This window comes from Condylura cristata, unplaced genomic scaffold (assembly GCF_000260355.1).
Source record: "Condylura cristata isolate star-nosed mole 26May11 unplaced genomic scaffold, ConCri1.0 scaffold00032, whole genome shotgun sequence".
Classification (NCBI taxonomy): domain Eukaryota; kingdom Metazoa; phylum Chordata; class Mammalia; order Eulipotyphla; family Talpidae; genus Condylura; species Condylura cristata.
In genome coordinates this window covers 16296890-16310260 of record NW_004567133.1, presented here as the reverse complement: position 1 = coordinate 16310260, position 13371 = coordinate 16296890, and the positions used below count along the sequence as shown (strand labels likewise).

Below are 13371 nucleotides of genomic sequence, written 5' to 3'. Positions count from 1 at the left end.
TGTCTGGGTTTTTCTTAAAATCTTTTTTCTTTTTGGAGACAAGGTCTACTGGGTGAAATCATGAGGGAGAGGAGAGTTTTAAAACAAATGATATTAGACTAGCTAAAGCTTTAAAAAAAAAAAAAAGCCCGACATAACCACTTTCAAATGGGCTCCTTTGAATAAAACCAGACAGAATCACCAAGCCCGAAGACCAAGCTGTTTATAGTTTTCACAGAACACCAAAAGCAAGCTCTGTAAAAGAAAATTCTGATAAAGTGGAATTCAGGAGCTCGGTTTTTCCTTCAGAAAACACCAGAGAATGAACAGCTAAGCTATAGATTTGCAAATTATAAAGGGCTGTACCCAAACACAGAAATTCCCAAAACCGGACAGCACTAACCACCCAATCTGGACAGCGTGGCAGAGGGACGCAGACAGGCTTCGGCGGAGACGCTGCCAGCGCTCAGACGCACGGTGAAGGCCACAGCAAGACGCCCCACCCACCTATTCGGATGACTAAAACTCAAGTTTCGGACAAAATATCCAGCGGTCCAGCGAGGACATGGCGACAGGCCACCCCGCCGGCAGCCATGGAGACGGCGAGGCCACGGCGAGGCCCCTCCGAGGCGGCCAGCAGCGCTCCCCAAGCTAAGCTTGCACGACCAGCTGACCCAGCTCCACAGAAGTCAAGACTCCTGCTCACAGGGAAAGTGCCCATGAGTCCGGACTGGGCGCTGCCCACTGCAGCCTCGGCAGGAGAGGAAGGAGGCCTGCACATGCTCACAGCCGGCAGTGACGGGGACAGCGTCGGGCGGACTCGGCCCTGCCTTGAGCGGGCCGGGCAGCAGCCAGAGACAGGCAGACAGGGAGCTGCAGCCCCTGTTGGAGGACACAGGCCAAGCGGTAGTCACCCAAGACCCAGGCGGCAGACACTTTGTTTCTTCCTCTACAGACTTATGATAAGCTTTCCATTCATGAATGAGATGCAGTAAGAGGTCAGCAAGCACAGAAGCAGACTGCAGCGCTGTGAGTTAGGTGAACCACACGCACTCCAAATCCCGCCTTGTGCCGAGGGTTTTCAGCCCCGGCTGGCGGTGGGTGGGTGGGCCACTGAAAGCTCAGAAAGAGAAAGTACATCTGGGGAGTGGGGGTGCATCCAGCAGGCCCTCAAGTACAGCTGTTCCGTTACAAGGCAGGTGCTTGTGGTCTGCGCCAGGCGCTTGCTTCCTGGGCCCACCGTGGGCCTCCCTGCCCCGGGCACCCATGGCCCCCGACTGGCATAAACGGGCTGCGTGATAAATGAGCACCCGTGACTGTCAGAAGCCAGCGAGGATTCTGGGACCAGGATCGTGCTGTGGGGTGCAACCTTGTTTCTCCAGGGAGCCTCCGGCAGGACCAGGGCTGCACGCCGGAGGCGAGTTTTGCCCAGTGGCGTGAGGGGCGGCCCAGCTCAGTACTGCCGGGCCGGCGCACGAAGGACCACCGCGGGGCCGTGGGAGAACCACGCCGCCTCCTGACGAGGTGGACTCTGGAAATCTGTGTTAAACCCACAACTACAGGCCGTGTATTAAAACCAATGTTACTATGAATTTAAAAACAAGATAGAAGGGTGGATTCAAACCCCTCTTTTGGGGGCAGGGCAGAGAAATGAGTGCTGACGAAAGATTTTCTGGTGTATGGGTTCAGATCTTTCAGCAATTTGGGAAATGGATTAAAAATTGCAGGCTCTTCACAGGGTCTGAGCCCTCTTGTCCTGACAACTCTGGGTGGTTCTGTACAAGACAGGGAACAAATGCCTACATGAAAACAAGTGTTTTCTCAGGGCGGGGGTTTGAGATGTCAAGGAACCAGGAAAACGCAAGATCAGAAGCAAACTGAAAACATCCAGAGACTCTGGCTCCGTGCGCTCTGCCAGCCAAGCGCGTGAGCAAGGAAGGCTGTTCCTAGCCACACTCAAACCCAGACCGACCTCCCAGAGCACCAACTGTTCCCCACACACCGTGAAAATGGAGAAATGGGGGTGGGGGCATAAGCAGAGCAAATATTAGTAAGCGGGATGTTGAACAAGACGAAGGCTTAGACAGCAAAATAACCCGGGTCACAAATTCCGGCCGCGGAGCAGCAGCAGCGGGCGCCGGCACCGTGGGGCGAGGGTGGGCTCCGGCTGTGCCGCTCATCCTGACAGACGCCCGTGCAGACACCTCCGTACCGGGCTGGGTCCCACAGGCCAATATCTGACAGGGTGGGTGCGGGGCCGCCCCTCCACGCGCGCTCTGGACTCGTGGGGTGCCGAGACTCCCAGTCATTTGACCGGCCCCGGAGTCCATGCTTCTGACCAGCCGGCTCCATGTGCGGGGTCCAGGACGGGCTGGGCCGGGATCGGAAGGCCCCCGTGACTGCCGTTCCCGCTCAGCCCTGCCTTCCCCATTCCGCCTCTCTGCAGCCCACCTGCATGGACACCCAGCCCCAGCCCACCCCTGCACGCAAGCCCCCGCACCCCCCTCGGTTGACCCAATCAACCTGCTCTGGACCACCAGTTCACTCGCTGCTGCAGCAGAAAACATTCATGAACCACAAAAAAGTTCCCAGCCCCCTTGAAAACCTACTGCAGACTAGAACTGTGAGAACTGTGCCTTGCTTCAATCCAGTAAGAATCCAGGTGAGGTCCCCTAGGGGGACTCTTATCCTTTGACACAAAGGTGTGTAGGGTGTCCCCACAAAGGCATAAGCCTGAGGACATCTGCTGAGTGAAAGCAGGAAACACAGAAGTCGCCCACGGTAGGCTTCCACCATGTCCAGGATCCTGGAGAGGAACGAGTCCCGGGAAAGCAGGTTCTGCAACCCTGAACACGGACCCACTGAGCTGTGCACTTAACCCGGTGGCTGTGAAGTGGGGGAGCCATGGCTCAGTGACTCGGCTCGTGTGGAAATCATGGAGATTCCTATGGCAGTCATCAGACTGACAGGAGGCCTCACGGAAACTGAGCCTTGACAGAAGTGCCTGCCTGTGGCTGTGGGGCGGCAGGCAAGCCCCTGCTGGGCCAGACCCTCCAGGTCTCAGGGCTGGAGAAGCAGAGACCACACAGTGGGTGGGGCCAGGTGCTGCTACTGCCAGCAGCCACCCCACCCCCAGCCTCTCCACAAACCCCCAGGGCATCCTCGGTCCTCTGAAAGCCCCTGGCCCCAGGCTACCTCGGCACACTCTCACTGGCGGGGACTCGCCCCTGGGGCTCTGCCACCTCACTTTCTGCCCCGCGGTGACTGTTCCCTCCCTGAATGGGCAGTACTGTGGACCTTTCTTTTGGCAGAGGCTTGTTCTCGCACAAGACTCCCACCCATTGCCAGGAGATTGCCCTGAGCGGCCCCCACCAGACAGCCTCTCTCTACAAATGCCTGCTTTCCCTTATTCTAGTCTAAGGCTGAATCAGCCTGAAAGGCAACGCTAGAGCTCAGCTTGCCAACTGGCTGGGTACGAGCGCCTGGCCACCATCTCGCCGTGACACAGGTGCTCTATGGCTGCCTGGCCCAGACGAAGCCAGCGCCTCGAGTGTCTGTGGAGCCCCTGAGATGCAACTGGCGTGGCTGAGGGGCTACTTTTGATCAAAATGCAATTAGCCACACGTGGGTGAGCAGACACACTGGCGGTGAGACTGGAGAACTGAGTATCTGTCTTTAGTTAATTCTGACTAGCCCCATCCAGCCACGTGTGGCCCGTGGCGACTACAGTGGACAGCTGTGTCCCAAGATCACGCCTCCCACCCCCAGCCCTGGTTCTCCACCAGCAGAGGGACAGGGCAGGCACTTTTGGTTTTAGGATAAAATGATATAATCAAGTGCCCTTTGATATTAAGGGCACAAAACAAAATGACTTAAAAAATTATGGCTTGGCCCTCCCTGGTGGCTCAGCGGGTTAAAGCGCAGCACCGAGAAACTAAAGCCGCTTCTGCATGAGTTTGATTCCCGCCTGCCCCGGAGGTGACCACATGGCGCGGCAGACCTCTCCTGACCCGCCCGCTGCTCCCCTCAGCAGTGTACTTTGATCTGCCTGTTCTGCTCCCCACTCTGTCTCTAGTGAAGCCTCTCGCCGCCCCTGAGCCTCTGGCCTATGCCCCAGTTCTGTATGCACAAATAAATCTTAAAAAAAAATTATGGCTTAATTTTTTTAAAACACCAGATTTTAAATAGCCTCTAGCTCCCAAGGAAATACTGGCCGACAGACAGAAAAGTCCCATTTGTAGTACTGATTCTCCCTCTCCCCAAGCCCCACAGGTGATTCATGCCCCCAACTTTAGAACAACCCCAGGGAATTTTAACAGCTTGGCATGACCAGGACCTGAACATCCCTATCCCTACTGGCCCCCAGCACTGCAGGAGACCACAGGCCCACGGTCCGGCCAGGGGTGCCGGCCTCTGTGTGCCAGCGCCACCCTCGGAGCCCGCCACCCTGCCCCTCGGAAGCCCACAGCTGGCCTCACCTGTGTCTTCTCCAGCCAGTAAGCATGGGGGGGGGGGACCTTCCACCTCCCCAGCAGAGTTTGTGTTTCTGGTGTGGGCATTTGTTCTGCAGATAGTCTCACTCCTAACCACGCTCCTGAGGCAGTTGACCATCTCTTATTTCATCTCCTCAGACACAGCCCTGTCAGCAGCTCTCCCAGACCCGCTGTGTGCACCTGCAGTCACCGCCTCACGTCCCAAAGGTGAGCTTTTGAGCGATAACAGAGGTGCAGCCCTCTAGGGCCTCCCTGGGGGTGCAACGGGTTAAAGCGCACTCTATGAAGCTCTAACTCCTGTCAGGGAGTGACCCATGGGGCGCAGCAGGCCCGTCTCCCACAGCAGTGTGTTTCAGAGAGTCTGCCTGTTCTGCTCCCCACTGTCTCTGGTGAGTCCTCTGCCCCTCTGGCCTGTACCGCAGTTCTCATGTGCATAAATAAATGTGCTTTTTAAAAAGAGAAAGAAAGGCGCAGTCCATGCTGGCACGGGTGAGGGGCAGTGGGGCCCTGTTCTGGGGGCACAGCAGGCGCTGGGAAAGGCCACGTTCACGGGCGCGCTCTGTAGCTGGCGACCGGCAGGTGTGTGCCGAGGCACCGCGGGCTGGGCTCCCGTACTGACGCGCCACCAACTGAGTCTGCTTCCCAGGGTCTCCCGTGACGGCAGCGGATTCTAAAAACCGTGCTCAGGGATGACCCGAAAGGAGAGCATGCAAAAGATGCCGCAACAGCCAGAGGCCTGGCCCGCTGGAACGAGGAGCGCGGCCTCCTCTCCCCGCCCTGCCCGGCGTGGGAGTCCTGAGGCTCCAGCACCTCTAGCCCAGTTTCCCTTCCACCTTGTGAAAACTGCTGTCTTAGGAAACGAGGAGACAGCACAGCTGTCGGGGCGACACGGGGGAGAAACCACGCCCGGCCTCCCCGGGGCTGGAGGAGCTCGCTGTGGGTGCTGCGTGGGGTGGCCTGATCTGAGGCCTGCACGGATTAGGTCCTCTCGCCCTGAGTCCCGGGAGCCTCTCTCCACATACCCAGGACCGAAGGTTCGCTTCAGGGACGATTCCTTCAGGCCCAGGGTCCTACTAGGCCTGATTCTCAAAGGAGGGAGGCGCCAACTTCTAAGAGTTTTGTGTTATGCCTTCTCTACTGACACTTGCACCTGCTGAAGGCACAGGTGGCCCCGCCCACCCTGCAGCCTGATGTGCTTTCTATAGTCACGGCCTGTGGTGAACCACACCGAGACACCCAGGCTAGGAAGGCGGCCCCAGCTCACCATGGTGGGCAGGCAGGGAGGAGCGTGGGCAAAGACAGGAGGGCGCTCCACCTGACGGCTGCAGGTGCTACCTTCCTGGCCAGTGGGGTCACCGGCTACAGTGTAAACTCGCAGGAGGCGGCCACAGAGCCTCTGCTGCTGGCCCAGGCGGGCGTTTCACTGCTGAGGAAGGGCGCAGCGGGCTGCGGGGAGGCTGGCCTGGGTCAGCCCTCCAGGGCACGCCTGGCAGAGCGGGGGTCCTCCATGAGGGCGAGAAGCCACCACGCACAGCCGCAGGGCAACCCTCCCCAGGTCCAAGGCATTGGCTGCGCACCCATCGCTAACTCCTACCCGCCTTCTTGGCTGTTTGTTTCCCACCGCCATGGAACAAACTGCCAGCAAGGCAGTGACTTGCACAGCGCTTTATTCTTTCACAGTTCTGAGTCTGAGGTCTCGCTGGGCCACGCTCAAGGTGCCAGCAGCAGAGTCCCTCCAAGGATCTGTGTCCGCTTCTGCCTCACTCTCCCCCAGCTACCGTCGCACCCTCTCACCTCCCTTCCTTCCTGGCAAGGACTCGGTGAGCCCACTAAGCCTGCCCGGGTGCCTCTGGGGAGCCGACTCTCCCGATGGAGGGCTCCTTCTGTCTGTGTCAGGTTACAGCTGCAGGCCCAGGCTAGGCCTCCAGCCCCGCACTGCAGACCCTGGCGCCTTCACTCTAGGAAGCCTGAGGCTAGCCCCTCCTCTAGCAGGAGCCCTGCATGCGGCGCCCTCAAGGGCAGTATGTGACTTGCGGGCCCCAGCCCTCTACCTGCCCAGCCGGGAAGGTGTGTGGATGTCTGGAGAGGAACAAAAGCCCTGCTCAAAGCTGAGAGAGAGCTCTACGGCCGTGGCCGGCGCAGTGGAGTCAGGCCCATCCCCAGCCACGTGGACTCCAGACTCAGCGCCAAGGGGGCGGGGCTCAAAACAGGTGCAGACAGGTGCCCCTCTGCAGGTCACTGGTGTGAAGCAGGCCTGGGAACTTACAGCCCACTCTCCTCAGCATCCAAGCAGCCTGGTGTGTCAGACTGGTGTGGCCTGACATGGGGAACAGGTTACATGCTGAGTGGTCAGGACGACTTTGCTGACCGCCACTCAGAAGTAGACCATCCAGAGTCCATTTCTTTCCATGAAAGACAACTTAGCCATAAGTGATAGGACATTCGTTTGAAGCCGCTTACAGATAATTTAGGGAAATCACTTTCCAAATCTAGCATTCTTCACAGCAAGCCTCTGAGTATTAGCAGAACAAATACAGAAACAGCTTGGATAAACATCACCCTTTGTGTAACAGGAAGGCCGTGCCGCAACCCAAAAGCAAGATCACCTGCAACTTTAGCAACTAGTCCCGTGTGCGGTTCACAAGCACAGGCCTGCAGGGCTCTGTACATGGGCGCCGTGTCATCTAAGTCCTGTTCAGCCGCCCTGTGGAGGGTGCCAATCCGAGCGAGACAGCCCCCTGGTGTGAGCCCCACGCAGGAGTGGCTCGCTGCCTATCACATTTTCTGACTAACGATAAACTGGGGTTTAGCTCGGCTTTTATTTCGTTTCCTAGCGAATCTGTTTGCTAAACTTCCACAGAAGTATCGCCCTCAGTGGCCTGCTCGTGAAAGAGATGCGCCCTGCTCTGCGGCACCTGCCTGCAGACTGGCCGGTTTCTAAGGCCTGTACTCACTGAATTTTGCTTTCCGGGACATCCCGTGCTTTTCCCAGGCAGCAGAAGGAGCTCTGAGTCAAGGGTCCACCAGGGTGGGTCGGGACGCCGGCTGGCGTGGGGGGTGGGGGAGCGGCCGGCGCCTGCCAGGCCACATGTTGTCCAAGGAAGGGATTTTGAACTTTGAGCTTAAAAACTGCCGCCTGGTCCAGGTACCCCCATCTCCTTTGACACACATCATCTTCATCGCCTCCTGTCCCCCCCACCCCCAAAGGTGAGTGGCTTTCTGACAAAAGGTGGGTCTGAGGTTGGAGACAAGCTGTCTCCTCCTACCAGCACCAGCAGCCTGGGCCACACCAGTCAGGAGATGCCCCTCTTGCCAATACCATGCCCTCATTTTTGAGGGACCCCCACCCTCCACATCAGCCCACGTTCACACTGCGTCCTCCCCCACAGAGACAAGGGGCTGAGGACCTTTGGGGAGAATGTTCAGCGGGCCAGTCGCGCGTAGCCCAGTCTGTGGCACGAGGGGTGTCTTTACCCCTCACACGGCTCTTGGGCTGACTGATGGGGCTGTCCTCCAAGATGATCTCCTCCTATCTGCAAGTCAGAAGCAGGCGCTTCAAACAACCCTCACACAATTTAAAGAGGAACAGGACCAAGCACCACGTGAGGGCGCTGAGCAGCGTTACCTGTGCTTGTGTAAAGCTGCAATTAAGAGCCTTGAAATATAATTTATTCCCTAAAGTCATATTGATGAAATGTACTTGCAACCTCAGGCAAATGGCCGCAAGTTCGCTCGGCCTTCACAGCCACGGTGCCACAAGGTCCCTCCGTCGGTGGTGGCTCCAGCCCAGGGCAGCGGCCACCACTGCACTGTGGCCGCCCTGGGGCTGAGCTCGCAATCCCGCTGCTCTCCACTTCCCGGCCTTCCCTGCATGAACTGGGGCTCGTGCCCCGCTCAGGACGGAAGGAAGGCCCCTTCATGTTGTCGTTGGCAGGGACCTGAAGTCAAGGTTTCCAGCTTGGCATACTCTTTGCCTGGCAGGCAAAACCTTAGCATCATTGTGGCTGGTCACCAGGGAAGCCCCCTCTCCTCAGCAACTTTTAGATTCTCATCACCCAAATGAAGCAGGCAGGCCCCCCCATCTTGCATCTCAGACACGATACGAACCCACACTTCAAATGACTGAGCTGAAGCTCCTGGGTGAAAGGCCCCACCAGCCCATGCCCAGGGCGGTTTTGCTTCCGGTCTGGATCATCCTGCCTGGCCCAGGCCAGAGGCTTCCCTAGGTACAGCTTGTGTCCCCATCCCCAACTTCCAGTGGATATTATGAACCCTCAAGGAGGCCTGCTGCTCTTAGAGAATTGCAACACGTCTGGCTTCTCGCGAGCCAAGGCATGTGCTGACTTACTCGAGAAAACGGCCTAACTGACTTCCTGCCCACGCACGACTCTGGAATCCCAATCCCGCTCGTCCTCCAACTTTCCTAAGTCCAAAGTAGTTCAAAACAAGAGTGCGTGAAGCAGGTGCCATTTAAAGTTCTGGTCCGTCACAGCGCAAGTCAAGAAATGCCTGGTGCGGACTCTCAGTGGCCAGAGAAACGCGTCCTTGCCTTGGAAATCCAACAGCAGTACCCAGCTTACGTCACTCACCCGAAAACCCAGAAACTAACAAAAAAGAAATTTAGAAACAATCAAACAAAACCTTCAGTCACTTAGGAAGATCTGCCCAGTCCTTGTCTGGAAAACAAGCCTTTCCCTCCAATAGGATCAAAAATGGCCAGTAGAAGCGACTGGCCTTGGTGGTAATAAAGCGAATCAGCAGCTACCAGAGCAGCGCCGGTCTATGGCTGGCACCTCTGCTTTCACACACCCCCTCGCCATCAGTCACCTCCTGTCCTGCCATTTAGCCTTCTAATTTCTGTTTTAGACTCAGGATCTCCCACAAATAAACTGAACAAAAAGGGGCCTGCGAGCTGCGCTGCCCAAGCGCATGACCCAGGGGAAGGCAGGCGCAGAGCAAAGGGGCCTGCACTGGTCTGAACCACCACGCCCAGGCGTGCGGGCCGTCACACCCCGGGAGAAACCACCACCAGCTCTGCTGGGTCTGAGGCCAAGCCCAGGCTGCACCCGCAGTGCGCGTGCGTGCGTGCTGGAACCTGCAGCACAAGGAGGCCTTCTCGAGGCGCCAGGGGCCCAGCACCGGCAGCACCGCTCCCTGCCCAGTCCTGGCTAGGGCCGAGCTGACCTGCCCGGCGCTGTGTGGGGTCAGGGTGCATGGAAGCAGAGACCAGTAGAAGGTGATTGCCAAGTCCCAGCATGAGGCAACAGGGGCCTCCGTAGGGTGGTGACTGGAAAACCCAAGGGCTGGGTGACAGGACGTGGAAGAATTCAAGACCGACTCCCAAACCTGTAGGTTTGGTGACCTGGTTTCCCTGCTCCGACCGGACTGGCAGTCTGTCAACCTCACAGCTAGCTGCTCCTGCCGGTGGTGTGTGCCGAGCAGGGGCCCTCTGCGGAGAAAGCTGAGCGAGCTTCGGCAGCGGCCACCAGCACCTCCTCTACTACCCATCTCCGTGGCTCCTTACGCGCCCATCAGGGCACATGGAGCCCAGGATCGCAGGAATCCAGCTTGGACTGAAGCTGGCTGCGGGTGAGGCTGGTCAGGCCCTCCTCCCAGCCCAGGGTATCATCAGGCTACACTCACTGCGGGGCAGTTTTGCATGCCACCCAAAATCAACTCTCCCCACCTGTCCTGCCTGCCACGCTCCAGTGCCCCAGAGGACTTACAGCCTGGCCCGGGTGCCCAGGTCTCACCTCCAGGCCAGCAGCCCTCCCCGCACACCCCTCGGCCCCCAGGCCTGCACCCACATTCCCACACGTGTCTTTACTTCATGACAACCTCACAGGCTGTGCCTGACCTCACCTCCCAGATGCAGAAACTGAGGCACCAAGAATGTGAACAAGGTCCGAGCGGTCACAACCATCAAAAAGCAAAGTTCACCTTCAACGTCGGGCCAGGCCCTCCCTCAGCTGGCACTCGGCCTCCGTCTGCCTCACTAGCTTTCCCCGGTTTGTTCCTCCTCTCCCCAAAAGGGATTTCACAAAAAAGAGGAGGAAAGAACATGCTTCCACCCACATTTGCTATCCTTTACTTGATGACAGGTCATCGACATCTGCAGCCTCAAAAGACCAGGCTCGGGCGGCTCTGGGGGCCTCCTGGCCCATCAGAAGGCCGGCGCGCGACCCTGGAGCGAGTTGTCTCTAGGTTTGTCCTAATTTCTTCTGTACTTTCCCCAGCTCTCCCAAGTCGATGTTCATTCTGTAGCTTCGCAAAAGCAAGCGTTCTTTTACCAACTGATGCTCATGTGAGAGGAAAATCAATATTCTCACATCGTTTTATCTTTGTCTCGTTAGCGCGCTCTCTGAAAAGACGCGTTAGCCAGGAGAGCGCACCTGATGGGTGCATGCGTGCAAGAGCGCCCCAGCTCTCTGAGCTTGCCTCGGTGCCATCCAGTCCTACCAGTTTAAAACAAGAAACTCACCCCTGCAGCCCCCCCAACAATCTCTTCCCAAACTCGCTGCAGCTCGGGGTCCCAAGAGCAGTGGCCTGAGGACTGTAAGAGGCAAACAGAGCCCTGTGTCTGGTCCCTGCCTCAGCAGGGGCCAACCCAGCTGCTGGCGGCTGTGCCACAAAGCCAGGCCTCAGGAAAACCTCCTGTGGGTGCAGCAGGGCCTAACACAGACCAGATTAGCACCTCTCCCAGCACTGAGGGCAGAGGCCTCTGCAAGGCCCGCACCGCCTGGGACTTCACCATGAATAAACAAAGTGCCAAGCAAACTCAGTCCAGGCCAAACCCGAAACACCGCCACATCCACAGTCCTACCTGCCTCCCAACATGGGCCGGCTCGTTCGGCCTCACAGGGAGCACGTGGCTCTAACCCCAACCACTGCCAACATCTCCCCCACCCCAGCTTTCCCCAGCACCCTTCATAACTTTCCTAACTGCTCAGAACAAGATATATTTTTAAACAACTGATCCCAGCACTTTTATTCCCCAGCACACAGGGCAGAGCAGTGCAGACTTCGGTCAAAGCAGAGGCCATCCCAGCGAGGTGGAGCGGGGAGCAAACCACCCCTGCTATCGATAGGAAAGAGGAACCCACCAAACCAGTCTCCCTGGCTCCCTCGAAACCACCCTGCCCAGGAGGGCGGGCAGGATGCTCCTCACTGACAAAGCCTTGCCTTCCTCAAGGTGATCTGAATCCAGACAGGTGAGTCTACAGGACAGGGGCAAACTCCCAACAGGCACAAAGCACTACAGAGGTGAGGTCAGGCCAGGACTGAGGGTCACTAAATCTCACCTTCTGGCTTTCAGTCTGCAGAATTCTTTCCTTCTTCCTGGTCTACACTGCAATAAACACCCAGTGCCACACGGTAAGATTGGGAAGGCTGGGAAAGGCTGGAAGAGGATGCCTGAGACAACTTTTTACACTACACACCTGTGGGCACAGGCCCTGAAAGACTAAGCACCTTCTAGATTCTGAATCCCTGGGAAAGAGGCCCACTCAAAAGAACCAAATGAGTTTCTGAAATTGAAGGAATCATCATCAATAACGCAGACCTTTGTTTGCCATCCATCGGTTGAGATAGATGGTTGAGATAGATACCGGGTGTGATCACTGGCTTTAGTTAGGGATTACCTCCCACAAACAAACTCCGCAAGCAAAGTCTTAAAAGCACGTGCAGGCTCCTGAAAATTCTTCCACCACTTCTCTACTCTCTCTGTTCTCTCTGAAAAGCCTCTGAAACTCGTGGACACGATGCTCTGCGGACATCACGGTCTTGTCTGGTAATATGCTCGAGTGATGGTCACATCTGTTACTTCTCACTGGTGTTGAAAAAGTGGGCGAGGGGACGTATGTGGGGGAAGGACAGGCCCTCTCTACTGGATTTTTGTCTTCCCTGGGCGATGATCAAATTCTAAGCAGACAAGCAACAGTGTTTGTTGTGTGGCATAAAAGGCATACAGAAAATTCTCTCCGAGATGCACTCCCCTGCAGCCAGCTGGTTTAATCACACCCGCCAAACCCTCCAGTGACTGCCTCTCTGGGGCCAAGGGAAACCGCCTGCGCCTGGTGTGGACACTCCTCTCCCCCAGTACTGCCACTAAGACCACCAGTGAGTGCTTTCTGCAGACATCTTCACTTTGCCTTCTGCAGGCTGGCAAGCCTTTTTACAGTGAACATCCAATTATTGGCAGCAAGTTATCCACAGGGGAGTACCAGTTAAGGTTAAGCCTTCCCAGCCACCGGTGTGACCGGCGTGCAGTGGCCTGCACAGGCAGCCACCCTCCGGGACAGATGATGCTTCACCTGAGCTCCTGGGGGTCCCTACTCATTTATGCAACCCATGACCTCTGACCAAAAGCAAAGCAAGAACAAAGCATTCAGTGCCCCATTCATTCAGGTGCCCTGTACCAGCCTGTCAGGCTGACCCCTCCAGGGAGGGAGAGAAATGATCTTTGGGGAAAGTGCTCCATGAGAAATACACGCGGCCCTGGCAATGGCCACCTCTGCTGGAGCTAGAGAAGGAGGGCACTTTCCTTACAGTTCCTGCAGCGCCCACCCTCGCCACCAGCCCTGACATCTGAGCACGGTGGCCTGCAGAACTGCTGTCCGTCACCGGGGCCGAAAATGAAGATACCTCTGGAGTCCGACTGCTCAGCACGGAGGCAGCCGGCGGCGGCGGGGCGCCCCGGAGTTTCCCACACCCCCGGCCCGCGGCGGGCGGCACCACAGACCCCCGGCCCCCCGTTGCCCCCGCACAGGTAACTCGGCCAGGAAGCGCGCGGGCTCCCGGAGCTGGGCCGCCCCTCGCAGGTGTTTCCCAATGAAGCCCGACGCTCGGGAGCGCGGCCGAAGGCGATCGGGGCGCTTCCCGGCCCGCGGGGCCCTCCGGC

General features: G+C 57.6%; 1 protein-coding gene across 1 annotated transcript in view; it reads left to right on the top strand.

Moving 5' to 3' along the window:
* The window catches only part of LOC101627059 (chromosome unknown open reading frame, human C16orf72), a 120966-nt gene that overhangs the window by 5777 nt on the left and 101818 nt on the right, over positions 1 to 13371 (top strand). The window contains exons 2-5 of the mRNA XM_012731659.1: positions 4611 to 4679; positions 7618 to 7679; positions 12508 to 12590; positions 13079 to 13239. Of these exons, the coding sequence (XP_012587113.1) occupies positions 4611 to 4679; positions 7618 to 7679; positions 12508 to 12590; positions 13079 to 13239 (375 nt within the window). The remainder of the gene's footprint in view (positions 1 to 4610; positions 4680 to 7617; positions 7680 to 12507; positions 12591 to 13078; positions 13240 to 13371) is intronic.